This window comes from Cryptomeria japonica, chromosome 4, assembly GCF_030272615.1.
Source record: "Cryptomeria japonica chromosome 4, Sugi_1.0, whole genome shotgun sequence".
NCBI classification, from domain to species: domain Eukaryota; kingdom Viridiplantae; phylum Streptophyta; class Pinopsida; order Cupressales; family Cupressaceae; genus Cryptomeria; species Cryptomeria japonica.
This window is the reverse complement of record NC_081408.1, coordinates 319,415,548-319,442,428: the sequence shown is the minus strand read 5'-3', so window position 1 is coordinate 319,442,428 and position 26,881 is coordinate 319,415,548. Positions and strand designations below refer to the sequence as shown.

General features: G+C 37.2%; 1 protein-coding gene across 1 annotated transcript in view; it reads right to left on the bottom strand.

Annotated features, from left to right (window-relative positions):
* Positions 1–26,256, bottom strand: part of LOC131041666 (pentatricopeptide repeat-containing protein At4g21880, mitochondrial) — a 243,876-nt gene extending 217,620 nt beyond the window's left edge. Inside the window, exons 1-3 of the mRNA XM_057974816.2 lie at positions 25,953–26,256; positions 25,184–25,873; positions 5,482–5,661 (exon numbers count right to left, since the gene is read on the bottom strand). Of these exons, the coding sequence (XP_057830799.2) occupies positions 5,482–5,661; positions 25,184–25,873; positions 25,953–26,043 (961 nt within the window). The 5' untranslated portion in view covers positions 26,044–26,256. The remainder of the gene's footprint in view (positions 1–5,481; positions 5,662–25,183; positions 25,874–25,952) is intronic.
* Positions 26,257–26,881: the final 625 nt, after the last annotated feature.

Here is a 26,881-nt window from a genome sequence, read left to right as displayed (position 1 = left end):
GAAGTGTTGCCTTGTCAGAAATTCCTTGGCCCTCTCTTTCTCTTCTCCGGAACTCCAGAACCCCGAGGTTCTGAGTTTCTTTGCCTTAACCGCTTTCTTTCCTACTCCGGAACTCCAAGGTTCCGAAGTTCCCTCCCTTCCCTTAGCTTTTCTTTTGTTCTCCTCCTCCGGAATTCTGGAACCTTGAGGTTCCGAAGTTCCTTCCCTTTGCCACCTCTTCTTCTACCCTGAAACCCCCAGGTTCCGAAGTTCCTAGTTCCTTAACTCTGGAACCCCCAAGTTCCGAAGTTCCTAGTTCCTCAACCCCGGAACTCCGAAACCCCAGGTTCCCAAGTTCCTTGTCCTTCCAGCCCGGAACTCCGGAACCCCCAGGTTCCCAAGTTCCCCAACTACGGTGACTCCGGTCCCCGAGGTTCCCCAACTACGGTAACTCCGGTCCCCGAAGTTCCCCAACTATGGTGACTCCGATCTCCGAAGTCTTCCAATCTTGCTTCTGGCTTGCAACACTTCCAGATAGCGTGATCGACACTCAAGGCTTTAAATGCTCTGACAGTTTTGGTGACTTATGCACTTTTTTTGTGGAGCCACAGGGGTGCATTTAATGTTTTTGGCAAGATTTCCATCAAGGGAGGTACGAGGCCATGCTTGGTGACTTATGTCATGCCTGACTTTGAAAGGTTATTCAATCCACCTTCTCAGAACTGTCCTTTGTGGATATGGCTAGGTTGCTTGCATGTACAAGTCAAGTGCATGCACTTCCCTGCACTTCCAGACTGACATGCAGGGGTCATGATCACCCTTGTAACCATTTTTCTATATAAAGGTTGCTAAGCCTCATTGTAAAGAGTTCTCTCCCTGCTGCCTTGAGCTTTCCTATGCTCTTCTCTTCTCTTGAAGACTTGTAATTATTTTTGCATTTCTGCAACTGTAAGTTTGGCCTTTGGCCTTTGAATGAATTGAAACTGCCATTCTTGCCTTACTTCAACTTATGCATGTTGTGTATGTGTTCTTACCTCCATTATAAGTGTATGTTTGTGGTTTTCTTCTCTCTATATATGTTGTGTTAACTTGTTTTTCTGAGTGTGACTTAAGGGAATCCTTCTCCCCTCTTGACCCTTAGCAAATTCTAACCTCCATACATGCGTTTGGGTCACTCATACAACTGAAGTTTGTGCATCTCTTGGGTATTTCAATTGATTGCTTGTGCCATTTTCGGTAGGGAGAGAAACAATCTCTTCTTGGTGCATCACCTCCTTTCATTTCAAGCATTCTCTCTTTCCTTTACCTCTACAAGTTGTTAAGGTAGGCTTAGGAGTTAGTTTTAAAGTGTTGAGTTGACTCAACACCTGCACCTTGGATTGAGAAGGAAGTCGGCCTTCTCCGGAGATTCAACCCCTTTGCGCAAGGTCCCACACTTACACTTCGAGGTTGTTTCCATGTTTCACAAGGTTGCTGAGTTGATAGCTCAGCAAGGGTGCAAGCTTTTGTTATAACAGTAATTATTCTGGCCTAGTGAACTAACATGAACCTAGACTAGTGAAAATAATTCAGTACTCAAACACCCTCTAAATACTATTGATTCACATACTGATAGAGACAAATGTACGAGGCATCATTCAACCTTGCAATCTACTACAATTAAGACTCCTTCACACCATGTTGCTCGTTTTAATAGTTATTGCTCTACCTCTTCTTGACATCAAGGACCCTCTAACACTCATCTCTCATTGCACAAATCTGAAGGGAAAACTCACATTCTTAGTTTCTTTTCTCGAACAAATAGTTCTTTGGCCTACAGTGCTAGGGATATTCTATGCAGAATCGATTGCCTCCCAAGATTATCAAGCCCAACCCCCTTAGCCCTAGACTTTCCCTAATGAGCATTCTCAAACTCTACATTTGTACTTCTATAGCGATTAATGTTAACATTGTTGGCTCCTCTAACACATTCAAAAATACACACCTAATAAAAAAGTTCCCTACCTGGGTGGTCTTCATCTACTTCCATTGCTTTCCAGGTCCTCCCTTAGCACATCTATTTTTACTTTTGCTTGTTTCCAGGTTACCTGTTGTAGGTTTTTAGGTTAACCGCTATGTTCCGATTCCTTTGACCTAATCATGCTCATTTGTGCCATTAATATAATTCTTCTTTATTTCCTTTCTACAAAATCAGCAAGTCCAGGACAGACTTTCTAGGCAATTGGAAACATGCAGCTAGTGAAATTGATAATGTCATGTCCCCACCATGATGGAGATATCAATAAGAAAAATTGTCTTGCCTCAAGACTTCAAAATTTTTCCTAGAATAGCTATCATAAATCAGAACCAATGAGCAGCAACCGGATTATTAGACAACAATGTAATTATCTTTGTTCAAAGCGATCACTGATCATTACCAATGACTAAAGCAGTGATTACTGTTAATATAACACCGATTATTATTATCATATTAGCATAACAAAGAACCAACGATTAGTTGAAATAATAAAAAATTAATGTTGAAAAAAAAGGCAGCGATCGTGAGGGGCCACAACTCATGAAAGGTTGTGTTTATTTATGAAGAGGCAGTTGTGTAAAAGGGATGCCTTACTTCATAAATGATTAAGAGGTATATATGGAGGGAGCCGCAAGAAGAAAAAGGGAAAAAAAGGGAGACATGTGGAAGGATAAATCTGATATAAGGAATCAGATCGAATTCTACAGTCATTAAGCATTACAACAGTAATTCAGAGGCATGAGAAAAGGCAGTGAATAGCATTAGTGAGAGCAGATCAATACACTATACACTAGCAATCAGATCAGAATCAAAAATCATTATTTATTGCAGAAAATAGTACTCTTATCCATCTGTGGTATGTATGAATATATGTTCAATATATGCCTGATGTATACAACATGATAATGATCGAAGAAGTGAGAATAGGCATTCAATCAAAGGAAGAAACTTGGAGTTTCATAATCAATAAACTAGACTGCAGACTTATAACTGATTCAGGTCACTGGTGCAATGCATTATGCATGACATTCTGATTCGGTTAGTTTGTTATTTGTCTTCCATTGGATAGGAAGTAGGAATGTTTGCAGATAATCTATTGCTTCTAATAGATATATGAATAATTAATGATGATGTAGATTCCTTTAAAGTCACATCCAATTGGCCATCTCGTTTTGGAGGGGAGACATGGTACACACAAAGTGTAATGAACCTTTGTTGTACCTGCCTTGCCTTTCTGATAATTAGGGCCTGATCTATCCACCGAAGGTTGGATTTAGGGCCACAAAAGGAAATTACGGTTTCCTGCAACATTTAGATATTTTATTTTATGTCAGCAGTAATATTAGATCGGTGGCATAATTATTGCAGCACAAAATACATACACGACCCATTCTAGATTTTGAGGATTTTCCAGGTTGGCTGGGCTACCCATCCAAACCCATCCTGTCTCTTAAGGCTAATAGGGCCACCTGAGGATGGGCCCAGCATACCCCCTAGCTTGCACTGATTATCTTGAATGTACTAACAAACAGAGAATATCAGGAAGATAACAAATGCATACATAAAACATAGATTCATGACTATATTACTTGGTTAACATTTATCCATTATATATAAATTTGTAGGGACTAATTCATTATATTTGTGCCTAGTTGCAAAAACATGACTATCATTAATTAGTATTCCTTTTCTCTACATATTAGTTGTGTCTGAGAATGAATGAATTATTTTTATTCTTTTATCTATCACTAAAGTGTATTTTAATGCAGCATTCTAAACCTGATATTGCAGGTTACCTATCTAGCGTGAAGATTAAGTTCATTTTACCCTTTTGTACATTATAGATGTGCTTAGTTCATTTGGTAAGACATTTTTAGGCATGGAACCGATTTAGCAATTAATCTGGGTCACTAGTTAAATTATATTAATTACTGTTATCTGAGGAATGAAAACAGATTTAATACAACTGGCACAAAACATACTTCAACATTTCGACATTTAAGCGGATTGGCCTGGGGACGTACCAGCCTACTGGTGATGGGAAGGAATGCTTACTAGGCGCTGGTTCTTCATCGCTGGGAAGAACCAGCATCTAGCCCTTTTACATCGTCTGCTAACTGATGCATTCCCCGGGCAATCCTCATGGTTGTCTAGGCATCATAAATTATGAAAACTGAAATAAATATTACTACTGAGTAACGAAGTTACCTGTTGGATGCTTCTCCTTGTCCTTCTCTCCTTGTCACTCCCTCTCTTGTGTTTCCTTGGGGTGCGGTTTTATACCTCTTTGAAACCACGCGATTCCCTTTGAAACATGCTGTCTATTCCGGAGGTGGCTTGGGAATGGACGCATCCTTTCATTACTATTTAAGATAAAATGTATTTTAAGTGGTAAAAATAATTTATGTATTGAATATATATATATATATATATATATATATATATATTTATGTACATGTATTGTTTAATGTTTCTAATCATTGCCTGCTGTCTACATGGGAATATGACACAAAGGATTGCAAGCAGCTAGGAAGCCAAGCACACACCCCAAGTGGAGCTGGGAGACGAGAATGGAGGTTGTCATTCTGTGCTCCTGGGCTGGGTGGAACAGCTCGAAGCGCGTTGTATGGTCTCCCAACTGGTGCTTCGTAATGATGATGGGTCGGTTCGATAGAACTTTAAAGGGAATTCATACGTACATCTTGGATGTTACAATAGTAAATCTGAATTCTATTTGTTCAATATTGGTTTATATGTTTATTTATCTTGTGATACTAACCTGGTTGCAGGCCCTACATCAGGATACTGATATAACAATTTCCATTTCCAAGCATTTTGAAGAATTTTAGGGCAGATTAGGTTGAGTCTCAGTAGGGGACATTACAGGTAACACTGGTGAGGTTGCTTCAAAATTCTCAAATAAGTCTTGAAAAAGTCATCAGAAAGTATCATGTCATAAAAGACTTGCTTTAAGTTTGATATCAACATTTCACTTTACTCTTTGCATGTTTTTTCCATGAATTTTCACATCAACAAAACTTCAAAGTATAACACATTTGAGACAGATCTTTTATTTCTTAGTTTTTTCCAAAGCAACTGCCAAATAATAACCTAGATTTATCCATCACATATTTATCTAATTCTTATAAAGTCTCATCATTATTTACACTCCAAACACAAATGGAGATAGAAATTAATAAAAATGTTTAATCTTATGCTGTAGTGCATCTAATAGTACATTCTCTATTTGGTATTATGTCATGTTAGCCACCATACAAATTGCAAACCAATGATTTTTCTGATTTTACTAAGGCAGCTAGAACTTAGTTATCCACTAAAATATTTGCAGAAAACTAAGGACATCTTCACTTTGAAAATATAATCATTCATGTCTAGTAAAAGATGCAACTTGGATGAACATATACACAATAATATGACCCAAATTATATATGTATACAAATCAAGAGTAAATGAAAAATGTTTACCTTTGGTTTTCAATGCATGAATGTATTTTTCTGCCCTCTCTTGCAATCTGGCCCTCCCTAACCATTTAAAAATGCTTATCAAACACACTAGAGCAGAAACTTGGGTTATTTCTACCTTTTCTAATAGTCCTAGAGCCTCCTCTGTCCAATCATTTTCTGACAAAGCCAATAGGAAACCATCTGCAAAAGAACCAAAAAACTTCATCAGATACACCCTATACCACATACTGCAAAAATTAAGGTCAAAACTCCAATCAAAGAAATGTGATGCAACATAGGATGTTTTCACAATGTGAAACATGCATTTGGATACTATATTTGTTATAGGCGTAACTTGAACTATTAAAGGTTATAGCTTGATCAACCTAAGTTGTATTAAAGGTATTAACAATTATAAATTTGAATTTATTAAAAATCATTTATATATTTTTTTATTTTATTGATCCACTATTCCATATCCAAACTAAACTATTGAAGAAAACCACCATACTAGAATAATGAAATACAATGATGGTGTTGTGACCTTTTCACACATCACCCCATTGCAAATGGGGACCCCCAATTTTCGCTTAGGTGCCTAGTTGCTTTTTTAGGGTTTTGTTAGTTTAGCAGTAAATTTTGATCTGCGGAAGCAATTCACTTTCAGAAATTTTCACTTTGAGCTAGCTTAGATGAAGGGTCCTTACAATTGAAAGGTAGAAGCGAATGCACAATATTGACAATTTTGTCAAATGTTGTCAATTTTGTGGATTTGTTCTAAAGTTGTAAAAATTTGTTATGTTGCAAGGTTGTCAGGAAAGAGGTCAAGGTGAGTGAAAATTGGAATTTCCTTCTTAGGGTCATTTTTTCACCCTTTGGAGAGTGGATGAAACCTAGTGTTAAGCAATGGAGTTTGTTTCAAGACAATTAAAAATTGGAAATTTCCTTCTACCTAAATTGAGTGCTAAGTGAAAGAGAAGTTGGAAATCTTCCTTGTGAAGATCGATTTTCCACTCTAAAGGAAATTTACAAGGCAAAATTTCATGGAAGTAAAAAAAAAAAACTTCCTTGTGGGGTGCGAATTTCCACTCCTTCCTTGTGCTAGTCATTTTTCCACCCCTTGCAAATAGAGCGAATTATCAAGAAGAAAAGGGCAATGAAGGTGAAAATCTTCCTTCTAGGGGTCGATTTTCCACTCTAGGCGAAAATTTGCTAGTGAATTGGAACAAAGAAGGTTGAAAAACAAGGAAATTAAAATCTTCCTTCTACCTTATGATTTTCCACTCTTCAAGCAAATGATGAAAAATGCAAGTCAAAATGGAATAAAGGAGGTCAACAAAACAAGGAAATCAAATCTTCCTTCTACATGTCAATTTTCCACTCTTCCTTCTACGTGGCGAATTTCCACCCTTCTCTAAGTTGAGCGATGGAAAGAAGAAAGCAAAATTTTAAGGCAACAAAAAATGGAATCTTCCTTGTTGAGATCAGATTTCCACTCGTCCTTCTAAATCAAGCATTGAGTTTGAGAAGAGGAAATCTTCCTTCTTCCTTGTGCTTTTCCACACTTCCTTGTAGGGTGCAAATTTCCACTCTAATTTTTGATGAAATTTTCAAGAGCAAACCTTCCTCATGCATAGTGAATTTCCACTCTTTCCTTGTCATATGCATTTTTCCACTCCTCAAATTTGGAGATTGAAGGATGATTTTAAGATTGAATTTAAAAAAAAAAACGAAATCTTCCTTCTAAGTATCAAATTTCCACCCTTCATTTGCAATTTAAAACTGAGCGCTTGGCATTGATTAATGATTATTTAATTGCAAAATATCGCATGAAGGAAAGAAAGCTAGCCGACTTGACAATCAAGCAAAGAATGAGAATTTTGTTTGCAAAACAAAAAATATGTTAAGCCAAAGTTGGCTTAAGAGGAAGAGGAAGGATTGAGACTTATGTTGCAATCTCTATAAAACAAAGGAACTGCGCTATTCATATCAAAACAAATTCGCATTAAGGAGGTCTTCCCAAAATTGCAATCAGCCAGCAAGGGTAAAATTGAAATTTAAATCAGATATTTCCAGCATTAAAGGCGAAGTTGAAAGCAAAAATCAAATTGTTGGAGAGAATTAGAGAAGGCTGATTGAAGATCAAAGCCTAAATCATTTTTTGTCAAGGAAGAGCAATCGAATTTTGAGGTACACATTCAGCATTCAGATTTGAAATCAGATCTTATCAAGTAAAAGATGCCAAATTTTGGCTTAATTTGTGAGTTTCATATTCAAATATTGCAAAATTCAAGATTCTATTCCTAAAATTATCATTTTAAGCATTCAATTCTGATTTTAGGATTTAAATTCAAGATTCTATTCCTAAAATTATCATTTTAAGCATTCAATTCTGATTTTAGGATTTAAATTCAAGATTTCTAAGCAGAAATCAGAACGTAAATAATTCTGGAATTGGTATCTTGGAAACATTTTTAGTCATTTGAAAGATCCCAAATGGATCCTTTTGCTGTTGCTGCTGTAAATTCTTAATTAAACATACTATATTTTTGTAATTTTCCGGTGATCTTATAGAATAGACAGAAGTTGCAGAAAGGGATTGTTTCTTTTTGGGTTTTGATGTTATAAGTAAAGTAATTGATAAATAGCAACAACTATGAACTAAAACAGTTAACAATGTTCATATGTAAGAACACTTAAGCAATCTGAAAATACTGCAAATCATACCAGGCAAATAACCTAGTTTTGTATTCAACAAGAATCCATACATTTATTTGGAGTTGTTCTCAATTTCGATTGATGCCAGATGGAGGAATATTACTGGCAACGAACAAGGAAGACCAAATAAGCTGAATACAACCCTTCAAGCCAATATACAAACAAGGCGTGGTTGCAAAGGAGGCTTGGAAGCTGCTGCAAATCACATGCCAGCTGAAATAGACCAGCCGCCTTGTTGAAACCCCCAATATGCACGCTGAATCTTCAAGCCAAGAAGATGTGTCTTCTACCTCTGACAATCTCTGTGCAATCCTGGATAAATCCACTGTCAACTCCTGCTGAGGGCTACGTCCCAGCAAGTTCAGACCTGGGGTTTACGTCCCAGACCAAAATCACTCTTCCAGAGCAATTCCCAAATTCGCAAGTTTCAAAATGATCAAAGATGCTATCAATTAGGTTTTCATCTCCTTATAACTCCTTTCCCTTTGCAAGTCGAACCCTAAAGAATAATAAAGCTCGCGCTTTATAATTAAAGTGACACTTTCCCAATTATGGCGTCAAACTATAGAAAAATATCACTTTATTGTGAATAAATAGCTTCAAGCATCCAAAAAGACTCCGGGAGGTGAGAATCATGTAGCAAAGTTCAAGACCTTTCCAATGAGCTATAACACATAGGTATATCAAACCAGATGAAGACAAAAACCCCTTATTACTCCGAAATGGCTATATACATAGCCTTATTTTAATTTATTTAATCGCTAACTTAGGAAATATTTTAATAGATCCAATAATAGCCCAAAATAACCAACCAAACATGAATCTGACTTCGTCACCTGTCTGTGACTGATGCCGGACAAGATGGGCCAACTGGCAGTCCCATCCCTAAAATCTAGGGATACTCCTAGAAACTAGGAAACACACCCAATCTTCCTGAAACTGAAACCATGGTATGGTCCCGTGGAACCTCAAATATGGAAACTACCACAATCTCCTAAAAAGTAGGGAATCGCCCTAAAAAGTAGGAACCTCTCTCCAAACACCTGTAACTGCTCAAAAGGATCCTGCTCTACTCCTTGGTCCCCCAGGTGGTTCATTCAATCAACTGTCAGTTCTCCCTAAAAAATAGGAACTGTCGTCTGAAGGTCCAAAATGGCTCACAGAGCCCCTGCAAAGCTCCATGACCCTCAGAATGAGTCCCCTAACCATGTCATTGACCTACGGGAACTCAAATGGTAGGTCAACCCCTGCTCATCTCATGTCACCTAGAAAAGGGGACATTACATCATTATTCATTTTTCAAACCAAGTTTTGACTTCAAGCTTCATACAGTAACATGCCGTGAGCAAGGAACGGAGGTAGTGCAAGGAAAGTTCAAATGAAGACCATGCTTAGAGGTTTCCTCCCGAAGTCTTAGATTCATCAAGATGGAGGAAATTTGGAGATACCAACTTAGAACAATTGGATCTAGACAAGCTCAAAAGAAGAATGTTCGGCACTCGAGATCAAATGCCATCCATATTGGCAAGCAACATGGTTAAGAATGGAATCTACCAAGCCGTTGGTTTCCCACCAACAATTCAATGCAACAAGTTGATGGCCGAATGTGCAAGGTATTATGATCCCCAAACTAGGACGATAGTAGCACCTAACGGAGTAGTTCTTGCATTCCTCTCAAAAGAATCAATTAAAGAAACATTTGATATTCCTCATTATGATGGGATGTTGAATAGAACAAGGCAAGAATCAATGGCATTATTTGAAAAGGCACCTAGAAGAGGTATGGGTTTTGTTACTTAGGACTGGATGAGCGGACCAAAGAGACCACAAAGTAAGCTACCAAAGAAACTCATGTGCACTGATTTCAAGGATGAAAACAGTGATATGGTGTTCATGCTTAATAGAATCATGGGGAATCCACAAGGAGCAGTGTTTAAAACGTGGATGTTCTACTATGTAGAAGAGATTTCTCTAGGTTTGAAGATGATAAATTGGGCTAAGCTAATTAGCAACAGCCTAGATGTACAATTGAGGAACCTAGAAAGGACAAGAACATTCTACATGAGTTCTTATGTGATATATATGTTGGACAGAAACATAAGGTATAAGAGGTTGATATGTAAAGGTAAAGTGGGAAATAAGAGAGGTCAACTTAAGGTGTATGATTGCTATCCCCACTTGCAACTGCATGAGAAGGAGCACCACAGAAGAGTAAACGACATATTCTCAATGTATCTCACTCGTCTACAAGGAGGAACACACGAGTTTATCAAAGGAAGCTATGGTGCTAATAGAAAAGTATGGTTCATGGTTCATCTAGTTTCCGACTTTCACATACAAAAGGATCCAAGGGTGCACATACCATCCATAGAAGCTTCCAAGATACCCAATGGATAAGATGGTGTTACTTGAGGTGGTAAGGCAATTATCCAAATTTGATTTCATTCAAAAGGAGAAGCATAGACCCAGTGTATCCTTTCCTATCTCAGTTGGCAAGATGTCAGAAATATGTCATACAGCTCAAGCAACCGAGACAACTAATACGGAGTTGCAATTTTACCAACTAGGCATATACAAGCTTAGATCGAAATTTGATCCTCATCATAAGATTCACACTTGATGCCTTGCCAAGTGTTGCCATGGAAGAGCTTGAATTGATCATGACTAGATTCATTGGATATGGTATCAAGGAAAGAGATAAGGGGAATCAGATTCTAGAAGATAGGTTGTTTGATGATTAAGGTGTCATCTAATTTTCTCATTGGCTCTTGCCCCTCGTGGTTTGTCATGAGGAGAATATTCCATTTTCATTGCATAGCATTTATTGATTTTTTGTAAACCCTAATTAGGGTTCAGGTGGTTTAATCTTGGCCATTGATTCTAGATCAATTTGGGCCCTTAATTTGTAATAAGAGCTCTATATAAGCTAGCTCATTTCATTTGTACCTCATAGGAGACTTTGGAGAATTGCTGCTATAATGCTGCCCAAATTGATATAAGACATTGAAGCTTGGTGATTTTATATGCTATCTTGGAGTATTTGCATGGTTTTCTATCTTCTCAAGTAAATTTAGATTTGTTTAAGTTGTTTTAGTTGAATGAAAGTTTTTGTGGATGATTCATTGTGAAACTCGTATGTTCATACCATTTAAAATTTGTTGATTATAAGTTGTAGTGCGTGGTTGGCCTTAACTCTTAAAATAAGCTTAACTTCGATTGCTACTCACTCAAAGATATCCATACCTTTAATCGTGTTGATGATAGTTAGTAATAATTTGAACATCGTTTGCTTTCCTTAGAAGATCGCACCAACTTTGCCTAGTAGTTCATTGCATGGCAAAACAAAGCATGGTTGAGTTTCACTAAGTCATTTATCGTCTCTTGCATTCTAGGATTAGATTAGGATTCTCAAGCCCTATTCCTTTTTCACGTTTTTTATATAAGTCATTAGTAGTAGTAAGTAAAGAACTGCATTGCAAATTATTCGAAAACATAATCTTTGAAATCAGACTCATAGGCCATCTTCCTTGTTTTGAAGTGATCATCTCCTAGAGCAATTATGTAAGTCCCCTTGGATTACCAGCAATCACATCAACATTGAGTCTATCCACACGTCAAGACCTGACAGTATAAACCTTGGATTCATCTCAAGTGATCACTTAGCTCAGCATTTGGGAAGATTTTGTTCAAGAGAGGATAGAATATTCAATACTTTATTTTATGTTGTAGGGTGTCACAAAACACACATCAACAAGTGGCCTCATTGCCCAATATCCCATATCCAAAATAAATGATTGAAGAAAGCCTTTATGTTAAAATAATGATGTAGAATGCAAGGCTAATTGTCCAAGCAATTAAACTTTGTACAACTTGCAAATGTGAAAGAAAACATGGATGGAGATAGAGTTCCATGTTTGAATCCTTCCTAATATGAGTCAAATGTCAATAGATGATGTATATATGTGTACAAGTGTGCAAGCACATGTTTCTGCATAGGTACAAGTGCACATGTGTGCAAGGGTACGTGCTAGTGCAGGTCTAGATGTGTGTTCTCGTGTCCGTGTGTGCCTCATTTCTTATTCAGATCATTCTTATCTAGCCAACTTAGGGTATTGCTATTCAAGTGAAGATTTATGTGGTTAGTTTGTTGTAACAAGAGATTTGAAGGTTCTAACCACTCATTTCAAGAGTTGTTCGAATCTAGACTTGGTCTAGCATCTTTGGCATTCATTAGTGCAAGTATATTTGGCATCCTTTTGGAGGTTACAAAAATAAGCATTTATATATTTGTAATTCTGACCAAATTGATTTGCAAAAAAAGCTCAATAATGACCAAAGTGATTTCCAAAAATAGCTCAATAATCCTGTGTCCCTATTAGATATGGTGGTGGATGGTAATCCAAAGGGAACCCATACAATTTCAAAGTACAATTGAGTTGTTCTAGAGCTGAGATACTATTTTCCCATGGCACAAGAATTGCCTCCTTCAAGAACCTACGACTATTACAAACAATCATTGCCACAATTAGTACTACGAATACTTGACTTTATGTATTTTCGAATATCTAATCTAAGTTATGGCCTAAAGAAATATTTCTTCAAAATCACAAGTGCCTTTCCAACTCTATAATGCCCTATTATCTTGCTGAAGTGAGACTCTAATCTCAACTTCTAAAACTATCCCTCGTGCAGTACACACAAGTGTCCTAGGTATGCATGAATATGTCCTACACATAGCAAAATCTAGAATTTAATCACCACTACAAAATGCTTGATAGATTTGTACAAGGCGTAGTTCTAGTCTCATGTCCACGTGCATTAAGCACCTAGAGATGAGGTTGGATTGTGGGTCTAGTAATGTCCCCATTTTCCTAGGCAATCACTTAGAAGATGTGATTCACCTGTTATCCATCTCCGCAAGTGAATTTTGTGAATAAGAGTTGACAGTGCTGGCATGTGGGGTCCTATACTTGACACTTGGGCACTAGGAAGTGTTATTAATTGAGAATATAATGCTATTTTAATATAAAGTCACTTTTTCTAAAAATAGAAAAGACTAATTAAAGTGACTTTATAATGTAAAAGTGCAAAGTTGAATCAAAACATTTTAAAAAGCACCCCATGGCACACACCCCTAAGAATAATGATGTTTTAAAAGGTGGGCAAAGTCAATGAAGAATTAGACCCTCAAGTTGGGTGAATTTGCTAGGGAAGTATTTTATTTAATAAAATTTATTAAGTTGCAACTTAATAAAATAAAAGAAACCCGAAAAGCCACAATTAGGGTTTGAGGCAATAAAAGAACATTGGAGGCAGCCATTTGATTATCTTTCAATCATTTTTACAATCAGCTTTTTGGGAACTATGCTCTGCAATTTATTTCAGCAGCATAACAACTTTGAGGAACGAAAACTCCTTGAAGACAGGTGGATTTGGACGATACCCTAGTTCACAGAATGTAGGAATTCATTTAGGATTCCTAATTGTGCTTCAATTCAGACTTGTTACAGCAGTTTCAGAGGATTAATTGCAAATTGGAGAGGGTTTGGAGACTTTAGAAGGCCGCCATACCTTCATTTGCAACAGTTGTACCCTCCCATAGCAGGTCGTACCATCCTACAGACCCCATATTGTCTAGAATAGTCGTACAACACAGGAAAGGGTTTGAATTTGCTCCTATCTCCATTGTCCACACCTATCAGCATGAATCTGATAATTACTTCAGGCTACAAGAGGCATATGTGGACCAAATCAGAGATTCATTGAGGAAAACTTGGTTATTTCAAAAATCTTGCCGACAGGCCAGGCACAATTTTTAGCAATTTCAGTATATTTGTTTTATTTAATTATGATTGATGCCAATAAGCTTGTTTGGAGTCATTGAACTTCCCTGGACACTCATGTACTGTAATCTATTTGAGAATTTCAATAATACTACCCAAGTTGAGCATTGGACACCTAGTATGCAATCTTGTCTTGTTTCAAATTAATTCTAGAAAGTTGCTACCTTGCTGTTTTAAAAATCAGAATTCAGAAAATAAAAACCAGAACTTTATATTTCCGCAAATTGAATTCCAAAGTATTATATATCTGGTGTATAATTCCATTCCAAGGGTTGTTCTATCATTGGCATCCTAAAACGCATCAAAACCACTTGAAAACTATCCTAAAACCTCAAACCAGCAACATTAAAATTCAGAAAATTTGCATCAAAATTGGTTGGGGATCTTTCAATGCTATCAGAGCTATGATCCTGCCAGCCTAAGGGTCCTCTGATCATTTCTATGCATCCTGGACGAACAGGACCTTATAGATATTATACACACAAAAGAACATAGGGACATTTGGACTTTGACATGGGTGATAGACCTAAGGATAATAGGAGTCCTTGACATGATGAGAGACAGAACCCTCCTGATCCAGATGAAGTGATGAAAACTTTGGCTAATACTCAGCCTAGGATCGTGCAAGCACTAGACAAACTTCAGGATACACTGGACAAGTTAGACTTGACTCGTCACAGGGATAGGCTTGGCAGTCATGGTAGGACTATTTCTGTAGCTAGGAGTCGTAGCAGTACCAAGCCACCTTCATCATTAGGCAATGTGTCTATTTCTCCTAGGCATGACAAGGCTCATGCCCAAACAGCTGATAGGCCTATGCAGCCTCATTTTCCTCCAAGGGATGAGCCACCACCAACAATCCCACAGGAGGGCATTGAGTTTCAAGATATGGTTATGGTAGCCAGTGATGAGTGGTCTCGTCTCCCAGAGCATGTTAGAGATGCCTTTCCTTTACACCTGTACTATATGCAGTGCAGGGACAATATGAGGAACCATACTGATAGGTGGCCTCAACAACAACAGAATAGTGTTCTCAAGTGAGCTACTAGTAAGATTACTTTATCTTCCTTTGACGGCAATGGGAAGATCAGTGCATGAGCTTGGGTGCACAAACTAGATATTTACCTATCACTTAAGTCGATGTCTGAGGATGAGGCCATACAGTTCGCAGTATTACATTTGGAGGGCGTGGCCTATGACTAGTGGCAACATGGTTTGGTCACCCAAAACCATGGACTTATACATTCTTACACTAAGTTCACTGAGTGGTTGATTGCTAGATTCAACCGTAAGGATGTTGAACTATATCACAAAGATCTTGCACTGCTGCGACAGACTGGACATGTTGAAACTTACATTAATGAGTTTCAACGTATTGCTATTATGGTTCCTGAGACGCCGAATAGACATGTGGTGATGTTATTTATTGAGGGTCTACATGACAGGTTACGGGGATTGGTCGAGGCTCTTAAGTCTAGGATCCTTCATGAGGCTATTCAAACCATAGAAACAGCAATCGCGAAAAAAACGCGATTATACCCGATTAATCGGGGATCGGCAAAACTGCCGATTTATTCCAAAAAATCGCGGAAAAAATCGTTGACTTTTTCAACACGATTTTCAACGATTTATTCAATTAAAATCGCGGATTAATCACGCGATTAATCAGATTAAAATCGCGAACCCACGAAAAACCCTAAACTCGCAAAAAAAGGCGCAAAATAAACGAAAAAAATGTTTTATAACTGCGCGACGTGGTAGGGTTTCATGCCATATCGCGCGAGATTTCAAGGGGTGCGAGATTTCACGGGTGTCTGCGTTGGTGTCTACGGGATTTCACGGATGTCTGTGTGGGTGTCTGCGGGATTTCACGGGTGGGTGACTATGGGATTTCACGGCAGTGGCTTTCCTTGTTTCCTTCTCATTCTTCCTTCAGGTATTTTCCATATCTTTTGCAATTTTAAAATTTTATTTTTATATTATGTTTTAAGAGTCATTAAGCATAAATATTTAAATACTGTAAATATTTATATACTGTGTTATGCGAGTATCTTTTATTTTTTATTTGTTCATTGCATGATCTTCATCATACATATCAACTAGATTATCTGACTGTTATAAATTTACAGTCAGATAATATAGTGGATATGTATGATGAAAGTTACAGTCATATAGTAATTTACTGTTAAAATTACAGTCAGATATTACTGTTAAAATTTTATGTTTATATTTATATTTACTATTAATAAATACAAATTTTAATATTTATTATTAACAGTAAATATTTACAGTCATATTAAATATTTATGCTTATTTACTGTGTAAATAAACATAAATATTTGATGACTGTAAATATTTACTGTTAATAATAAATATTTACTGTTAACAATAAATATTAGTAATTGCTAAAATGTAAATATTTACAGTCATAATATTTACAATCATATTAAATAAGCTTAAAATGACAGTCATATTAAATAATTACAATCATAATTAATATTTTTAGATTTTTAGTAATGACTGTAAATATTATCAGTAAAATTAGTAATACTTAATATTTACATTTTACTGATAATATTTAGTCATATTAAATAATTAATATGACTGTAATTATTAGTAATTGCTAAAATGTAAATATTTACAGTCATATGAATTATTTACAGTCATATTAAATATTATGACAATAAATATTATATATGTAGATATTACTAATAATAATGTTTGTAAATATTATCAATAAAATGTAAATAAGCATAAATACAATTATTAGTAATTTTAGATTTTTTTTTAATTAAACAGTTAAATATTTACTAATTTTTGTTTAGTATTTACTGTTAAATATGTAATCTGATTGTGTGTTACTGTTAATTATTAGTAAAATTTGTATTTCATTTTCATTTACAGTAACATTAAATTCATTTTTTGTTCAATATTCTTAGCTTTTAATATATGAAAATGTCATTTTCATTTAATATATACAGCCTATCATAGATTCATAATGTCATTTTCTTTGAAGTTATTAACATTTAATATACAAAAAAAAATGAAAATTTTAATATAAATGTTCAGTTTTCATGATGAATGTCCAACGTTAATATACACAAACCCAACCCTAGATCCCTCAAAATTTAAAAACTAAGTGTAATGCTTTTGCAGAACTGATTCTTGATCACAATGCCACGCTAAAAAGTCTTTGCATGGACACATTGCACAGCAATTCCTGGTAGCACGAAGGTCAAGTGCAATTGGTGTCAAGATGAGATCAGTGGTGGAATTTATCGTTTCAAATGGCATTTATCAAAAGAAAGAGGAAATAACACTGAGATATGCAAAAAATGCCCTGCAGATGTCTCATATCAAGCAAAGCAATCTCTTGAAGGGATTGCTGAGAATAAGGCCAAAAAGGCAAGAATTGGAGTTGAACTAGGTTCTACTTCTACAAATCCTAGGATGCACGATTTGGGTGAGGATGGTGAAGATGGGAGTTTCAGGGAATCTGGGTCGACAAATAATTCTATAGCGGGTGGACCAAACACGGGTGGAGGAAACACTAATGCTTTCTTCCAACCTCGTACTACACCAGGATCACAAACCACTTTGGAGAGTACAGGATGGAGGAAAACTGTCACTGAACAAGCAAAGAAGGCAATTGCTAATTATTGGTACTCCTCTCACACAGCATTCCATGCTTCCAGAAATCCATATTGGCAACCCATGGTAGATGCTATTGCAGCTGTAGGTCCTGGGTTTCAAGCCCCATCTTGTGAATCATTGAGGGTTGGTATGCTGAAAGATGCAGTAGAGGATGTTCAAGATGTTGTTAAACAACATCGATTGCAGTGGGCTAGAACTGGTTGCAGCATCATGTCAGATGGTTGGACAGATAGAAGGAACCGAACTCTCATTAACTTCCTTGTCTCTTGTGAGATTGGCACTGTTTTTTTGAAATCTGTGGATGCATCTAATATGATGAAATCCACAAATGCATTGTTTGAGATGTATGACGTGGTAGTTACGGATGTAGGGCCACAAAATGTGGTTCAATTTATCACAGACAATGTTGTTGCTTGTGTTGCTGCAAGGAGACTTCTGACAGATAAATATCCTTCCATGTGTTTTACACCATGTGCAGCACATTGCCTTGATCTAACCCTAGAGGACATTGGAAAAATTGAATGGGTTAAGGCGGCATTTCAGAAAGCTCACAAGGTTACCAAATTTGTTTATAATCACACAAAGGTTTTGGCTATAATGCACTCTTTCACAGGAGGCAAGGAGCTAGTTCGACCGGGAGTGACAAGATTTGCAACATATTTCCTTGCATTACAAACATTATGTGAACAAAAAGGTAATTTGAGGCGAATGTTTGTTTCAGCTAAGTGGATGGAGTCTGGTTTCACAACTCAAGCAAATGGCATAGCAGTGGCAGAGTATATGTATTCTACCACATTTTGGGAATCTATTGAACAGATAGTAGAATTTTCAAAGCCTTTAGTAAAAGTCTTGAGACTAGTGGATGGGGATAAACCCCCCATGGGATATGTATATGAGGCCATGGATAGGGCCAAGGAGGTGATAAGGAGTAAGCTGGAAAATAACAGGGATAGGTATATGCCGTTGTGGGACAAAATTGATAGGAGATGGGATGGACAAATGCACACTCCTCTCCATGTTGCGGGATACTTTCTCAATCCTCTGTTATTCTATAAGACTGACTTTCTGGAAATTGATGCTGAGATCAAACAAGGCTTCTTCAAGTGCATGGAAAAAATGTTTCCTGACTTGGAAAAATTTGATGCGGCTACGATAGAGCTGGAAATGTACAAGCATGCTAAGGGCTTTCTCTCTTCTAGGGCTGCTATACAAAGCAGAAAGACAATTCAACCAGGTAGACTCTATAAACTTTTGACAATCTCTTTATTTTGCCAACCATTAAGTTTGTTAAGATTATAAAATATTCTTAGTCTTACAATATCATCTCCATATAATGTGTTTTTCAGCTGCATGGTGGGCTTCTTTTAGAGATGAAATACCAAATTTAAGGTGGATGGTGGTGCGTATTTTGAGCCAACCATGTAGCTCATCAGCTTGTGAGCGTAATTGGAGTGTGTTTGAACACATACATTCCAAGAAACGCAACCGCCTATCACAACAACGACTGAATGACTTGGTATTTGTTCATCACAACCTCCGCTTGAAGATAAGGAAAGCTCAAGGTGAGAATATTAATATATAGTTGCAATTTTTTGAATTGTATTCACTATTCATTGGTTTTTCATTTGTAAGGGAAACACTAATTTCTACATGGGCAAAATCAGGAACTATTGAGGAATGCTTGCCAATTGACCTCGATGAGATATATCCAGAGTGCGAGTTGATTGCTGCTGATGATGCTGATGATGATTATGTTGTTGATGATCGTCCGCTTGTGTCTGAAGATTTTGATATCATGAGGCAAGCCAACTTTCATCCTGAATGGGTTGAAGGAATTAGGACAGGCTCTTACCCAGGAGCTTCATCATCAGGGCCTCTTGCCCTCTCGCATGTCATTGCCTACATTTGAGATTTTGGAATTTTGTACTTAGTATACAGGTTGACTTTGTTCAAAGTCACAAACTATATTGTAATTGACATTTTGACATCTATCACCATCTAGATATTATTTATGGTGTAGTATATTTTGTGCAACGTAATCAGTGATATGAATATAAACAACGAAAATCTATTTCCTGCAATTCATGTGTTCAAGTGTCTATTTTATTTGCCTACAATATCTCTATGCTATGGAAATACCCTAAAATATATTTAAAAAGTAGTTTTTGATTGTTTTTCTGCAATTTTTTACGTTTTTTTGTTTTTTTGTATATCCGAATTTTTTCCCGATTTTTTGAAAAAATCTTATACTTTTGTTTTGCCGATTAATTCCCCAAACGATTATTGTTTCCTTGATTCAAACTACCCTGGACCTTGAGACTACACCACCACCCACTTCTCATCAGAAGAATAAAAAATCTTCTGATGGTTCCCAGCCTTTTCAGAGGTCTTCCACACAGCACCAAAGTGCACCACCTCCTCCCAGGATGGATCAAGAGACTCGTAATGAGTTGAGAAGGAAGAAGCTATGCTTCTCGTGTAAGGAGCCTTGGGAGCCTAGACACAGATGCCTTGGGAAAGGCAAGGCACATCTCATTGAGGTTCATTCAAATGTGGATGATGATCTTGTTCAAGATACAGATTATGAGGGCAACAATGAGGAAGTTGCTAATATACATAATGTTGCTTATGGCACTATTGCTACTCTTTTCAATGTTCCTAGGTATTAGCCTTTCGTGTTGGAAGGAATTGTCAAGGAACAACAAGTGTTATGCATGGTTGATAGTGGTGTTACTCGTAATTTCATCAATGAAAGTTTTGTAGTCAATAAGGGGCTAGAGGTAGAGGAGTTTGATGGATTCCATGTCATGCTAGCGGATGGTTCCAAGAAGAGTTGCACAAGGGGGGTAACACAATCATCTATTGCATTAGATAATTATTCTTTCACAGATGATTACTATGTTGTTGGTATTGGAGGAGGGACGGATGTGGTACTTGGCATGCAATGGTCAAAGTCTCTTGGGAGGTATGTCCAAGATTTCAACAAGATGGAGTTGGAGTTTACTCATATGGGTAAACATATTGTGCTTAAGGCACTAATGAGTGAACCAAAGAACAGAGCAGCTAACAGTATGCTTGCTTGCCTTAACATGGAGGCTTTTAAAAAACATGGACAAAAAATGAAGAAATCAGCTCTAATCTTCTGATGTTTAACAGCAGTGGTAAATCCTTAATTTCCCATGACACTGCAACCTCTAATCATAGGGAAATGAGTGATGTAGACGCTACTATGATTGGCATACAAAATGCAAGTATTGGGCATGGTAAAATTTATGATGCATCTCATTATGGGACTGATTTTAAACATTTTGGAGCAGCTGATATAAAGCAGTCTCAAAAGTTGAATGATGGTTGGTTAGAAAGGGCAAAGCAAACCAAGTTATTGACCTGTCAAGCCACGCTCCATCTTCAACACATTCGTGACATTCACCACTCTTTACATGATGATGAGCAAAGATTGGTTAATTCAGAAAATTCAGAAGATTCAGATGTTGATCGTTTACTTGATGGTAATGATGATTTTATTGATAAAACTCCTAGGGGACCAGCCACTCAAGAGTTATTTGAGCATTGAAAACATCCATAACTCATCTTTGGTTATGTCACCGATTTCTTATAATATTGCAGCGATCTACTTGTTGATTGGTGATTTATTTTTCATAGATTCTACATGGGATAGTGGTTGTCCTAGTTGGAATTATGTTGCACTTCTTGAATTTCCATGGTTTACATCAACTATTCGGTTACTTGGGAGTGTATGGAAGTATGTTTATTGGATGGACATGGAGTATGAGATGGGTCTCCATGGTTTGCATTGGTATGATGACACCTATGATATCATCCAGATTGCTGATCTGAGTTACAACAGTGATGCTAGGTGGCCAATTGTGTTGGTTTATTGGATTGTGTGAGTTCAGTCTCACATTTTCTTGTTGGTCCACCCCCATGGGTGGTTGTTTCATGGTGTTTGGCTGAGATATTTCTACTTCATCTCATTCAACAGGTTTAATATTTTGGTTTGGGATCCGGTAATTGGTTTCGATGATGCATTGACACTTCAAGATCATGATGAGTTGCTTCAAGTATTGAGGCTATATAGCATTTATATCAGGATAGAGCAGCGGAAACATACAGTATTCTACCTATGGTTAGTGTGGGATCCTGGTGGTATAGTGATGTATTCCTTGAGGGCAAGCAATCCCAAGAAGGGAGGACTATAATGTCCCCATTTTCCTAGGCAATCACTTAGAAGATGTGATTCACCTGTTATCCATCTCCGCGGGTGAATTCAATGAATAAGAGTTGACAAGGCTGACATGTAGGGTCCTATACTTGACACTTGGGTGCTAGGAAGTGTTATTAATTGAGAATATAATGTTATTTTAATATAAAGTCACTTTTTCTAAAAAATAGAAAAGATTAATTAAAGTGACTTTATAATGTAAAAGTGCAAAGTTGATTTAAAACATTTTAAAAAGCACCCCAAGGCACGCACCCATAGGCATAATGATGTTTTAAAAGGTGGGCAAAGTCAATGAAGAATTAGACCCTCAAGTTGGGCAAATTTGCCAGGGAAGTATTTTATTTAATAAAATTTATTTAGTTAGCAACTTAATAAAATAAAATAAACCCTTGAAGCCACAATTAGGGTTTGAGGCAATAAAGGAACATTGGAGGCAGCCATTTGATTATCTTTCGATCATTTTTACAATCATATTTTTGGGAATTGTGCTCTGCAATTTATTTCAGCAGCATACCAACTTTAAGGAACGAAAACTCTTTGAAGACAGGTGGATTTGGATGATACCTCAGTTCATAGAATGGAGGGATTCATTTAGACTTCCTAATTGTGCTTCAATTCAGACTTGTTAAGGCAGTTTCAGAGGATTAATTGCAGATTGGAGAGGGTTTGGAGACTTAGAAGGCAGCCATACCTTCATTTGCAGCAGCCGTACCCTCCCATAGCAGGCCGTACCATCCTACAGACCCCATATTATCTTGAACAGCCATACAACACAAGAAAGGGTTTGAATTTGCTCCTATCTCCATTGTCCACACCTATCAGCATGAATCTGATAATTACTTCAGGCTGCGGGAGGCATATGTGGACCAGATCAGTGATTCATTGAGGAAAACTTGGTTATTTCAATAATTTTGCTTGCAGGCCAGGCACAATTCTTAGCAGTTTCAGTACATTTGTTTTATTTAATTATGGTTGATGCCAATAAACTTGTTTAGTCATTGAACTTCCCTGGACGCTCATGTACTGTGATCTATTTGAGAATTTCAATAATACTACCCTGGTTGAGCGTTGGACTCCTAGTATGCAATCTTGTCTTGTTTCAAATTAATTCTAGAAAGTTGCTACCCATCTGTTTTAGAAATCAGAATTCAGAAAATAAAAATAAAAACTTTATATTTCCACAAATTGAATTCCAAAGGATTATATATCTGGTGTATAATTCCATTCCAAGAGTTGTTCTATCATTGGCATCTTAAAACACATCAAAACCACTTGAAAACTATCCTAGAACCTCAAAACAGCAGCATTAAAATTCAGAAAATTTGCATCAAAATTGGCTGGGGATCTTTCAGGTCTACTGCTGTTAGATGGCACTTCCCTTCTTGTGTTTGTTGTTCAATTGGAATTACTAAAAATATGAAGAACATCCATGTTGCTGCTCTTGCTAAAGTTTGTTCTGCATCTACAAGAACTGCAACTGCTTGTAATTTGTGTGCAATATGACCTCTTTACAATATGTCGCATTACTTACATGCCTGCATCATGGCATAAGGTATTGGTCATGTGTGGGATACTCACTAGCTATGAAATTGAAGAATGTTGCAGCAGCCACTGAGCTTCACGCACTCAACAGACAACAGTCCCTTTAGGAACCTAGACAACTAAAGGAGGGCAAGGTATGAGCAACAATGAACTGCTCAACCTTTATTTAATCATTTCCCTATAACAACATAGGAAACAATTTAGGCACTCATGAAAATGTCAAGAGGCCATGGGGTGAGAGGAGCTTGTCCATGGTGGAGTCCTCTCCTATTGTCCGTGGGAAAGTCCTCTCCTGTTAGGTTGGTCAAGTCTATCGATTTCAACTTGAAGTCGCTCATGCCCTTACAGACAAGTGACCTTTGTCAATCAAGAGCGGCAATGCCTTTATAATCAAGTCCATACTTCTAAGTGATCATAACCAAGTACAAATTTCCTATAGATATTTTCCATCCCCGAGAAGTTATGATGTTTTATGATGCCCTTTTGTGTAGACCAATCATGAATGACATTGATCCTAGCCAATTCACAAAATATTGTATCCCCTTAATGGAAAAGAGTGATTCTCTTTGTTGCATACAACTTGTGTTGCCACAAAGAATTGAGCATTTGTTGAATATAGGGCATATGTTCTTTCCATTTTTTGTCTAAAATGATAATGTCATCAAGATAGACAACAAATCAAGTAGTTAACAACCGAATGATGCCAATCATCATACACATGAATGTCCTAGGAGCATTGATCAAGCTGAAGGGCATAACCAAACATTCAAACAGACCTTCCTTGGCTTTGAAGCTTGTCTTCCGAACATTGGACAATTTGAGAACTATCTTAGTGAAGAATATTGCAGAAAAAAGTTGGTCCAACAAGTCTCAACTCAGAGCACCATTAAATTCTGAGTCCTGACAAGTAATTCACTAAGCACTTTTGGCTTGGGAACCTGCAAATAACTCATCAAGTCTTTTAAACAATATACTATATTATAGCATATCATTTAGTGATTGGTGTCAACTATATTGTTTCTGTGGTCTAGACCAGAGGACCTCTGGTTTTCATAGGAAAATATAAAAATATTCAAAATCAAAGCTTGCAACATGATCTACTTCGCTATCATTAACAGCATTAGTGCCAACATCCTTGTCCAATGGATTTGCATTAATACTCTTGATCTAAGTGGCTCGGCAAAGCCCAGTTTATTCCTAAGCTTGGTCACAAGGCCAAAAGCCAAGGGAATAAAATTTCAAATATATATATATATGAAGTCAAATGAAAAATTCCTCCCGTTCCCACGAGGGAGTATCATATGCCAGGTTGTTGTGCTAGCTAGACCAGGACCTGACGTATAACCTTTACCTTCTTTGCCATTTGCTCCAGTTATCCATATGTTCATCATGATTTTCTAAGTACTCGGACTAACTATGAGTTAGACTTGAAAACAATGTTTAGGTAGCAACACAAGGTTGAATTACAGTTCATGTTTTGACCAGAAGCTGCCAGGCTTGGTCAAGTAGGAAGGGCTTACCCAGAAAGTTCGTGCTTCAGAACCTTGTGGCTATTTCTGAAACGTGAAATGAATTTTAGGATTGCAGAGGAAGTTAAAAAAACGAATGTAACTGTCCTTTATTTGAAAATAACCAATATGCCTAGAAAAGGAAAAGAAAACTAAATGGGTACAATAAACTAAACGGAAACAAAATGAGCTTATCATTTCAGTTAAGTACCTACCAGCCAAAGCAGATCCCTTATCACTCTCAGAACGCAAAACTTGATCGCAAAGACCCACAACCTCATCTTTATTTCCATCCTTAATCCACAACACCATTTCAAAGTAACCAATATCCGAAATATTCACACCGTCCTCTTCCATCTGCTGAACAAGGCAATAAAACTCTTCCGCCATCCCCTTATTTGCAACATAAGCAAATAGGGGTCTGTAGCTGAATTTGTCTGGTTGCATCCCCTGTTCCCTTATCCTCTCAAAGACCGTAGAGGCTGTATTTAGTTGCTTCAATGAACCCTTTTCGTCTGCGGTCTCTTTGGCCTTGTTGACACAAACTTCTATCATGGCATTGTATTCTCTCAAACCGCTTTCCCTGCCCAGTTCTCCCAGTATGTCAAGGTTAACCTCTCCACCTATCATCTTTCCATAAGTCTTTATCAGTTCCCCAAACCGGTATTTCTGCATAGTTTTTATGACCCTTTTCTTCTTCCTCTCCCTCGAAAGCTCCTTGCGCCGAGATGATGTGGTGTCCGATGGTATTCTGTAGGGGGGGGAGTATGTTTTGTGATAATCCTCTGGTAAATGTTTGATTGGTAAAGGAAACCATGGTATGTTCAGAAGACTGTCCAAAGCAGAATCTTGGGAAACTTGTTCTGAAGCAATAGATTCTTCTTGCCCCTCCACGGCATTGCTCACTATAAAAATCGCGAGAGAGTGATCAAAACAGGCTTAAAATAAGTACGAAAATAAAATCAGATATTTGAAAATGGATACCTGTGGAGTAGGAGAAGACGACAGCGAAATGCTTGGGTAGTGAGAGGGACGCCCTCCTAACGAGAAGCAAACGGGGCAACACAGCTCTCATTTAATTTTCCCTCCTTCACATGATATCCTGCTCAGCAACATTTGTTCCTCCATTTATCGTTTACAGGTTGCAATGCAGTGGAACTTTAATTTATCATTCGTTGGCTACTCTGCAGTGGAGATTCAAACATATATTGAGGACTTCCAGATTAATGAGATTGTCCTGCTTTCAATATTTGGGAGAAGCGAGCATTTTAATGAGTGTGTATAAATGGCAAGTTTCAAACACGTGTGGAATATGGAGAGGACGGCACCTTTGGAGATGGATAAGTGGTAAGTTTCAAACACATTTGGAATACTTTGAAATCTAGAAAGAAAAAAGATTTTAAGATTTTGATGATGTACACGAGATTAAATAGTCTATGGACCGAGATCATCATCAATAGTTTCTTCAGATTTTTTTTGATGTAGGATCTTTTGCTCCTAATTTTGATTATGAGGCTGATCGTCTGGTTAATCCTATCTTCTTCAAATAACTGATGCATGTTGTCAACCTTCAAACCGTCTTCATATTAAGTACAAATATCCTTATAAGTCGTGCACTCCATGATGAAGTGTCGTTCTATTTCCACCACCCCCCTATTGCAGAATATGCAAGCTCTTTCTTCCCACGTTTCCTTGGTTATCTTCCACCTACCGGTCTCACACCTAAGATGATGTGATCTCGTTGTCAATTGAGCAACTAGCAGCCTCGCTTTCCCTTTGATAGCTGCCCCTAAATATGTTTTCTGACCATGGTCCTTAGTTGGGTCAAACTCTTTGATGTAGTATGATTTTTTCCATCCAATCTACTTTGTCCATGTGGCAATTCAAATTTTTAAAATCACAAACTTTTTTAT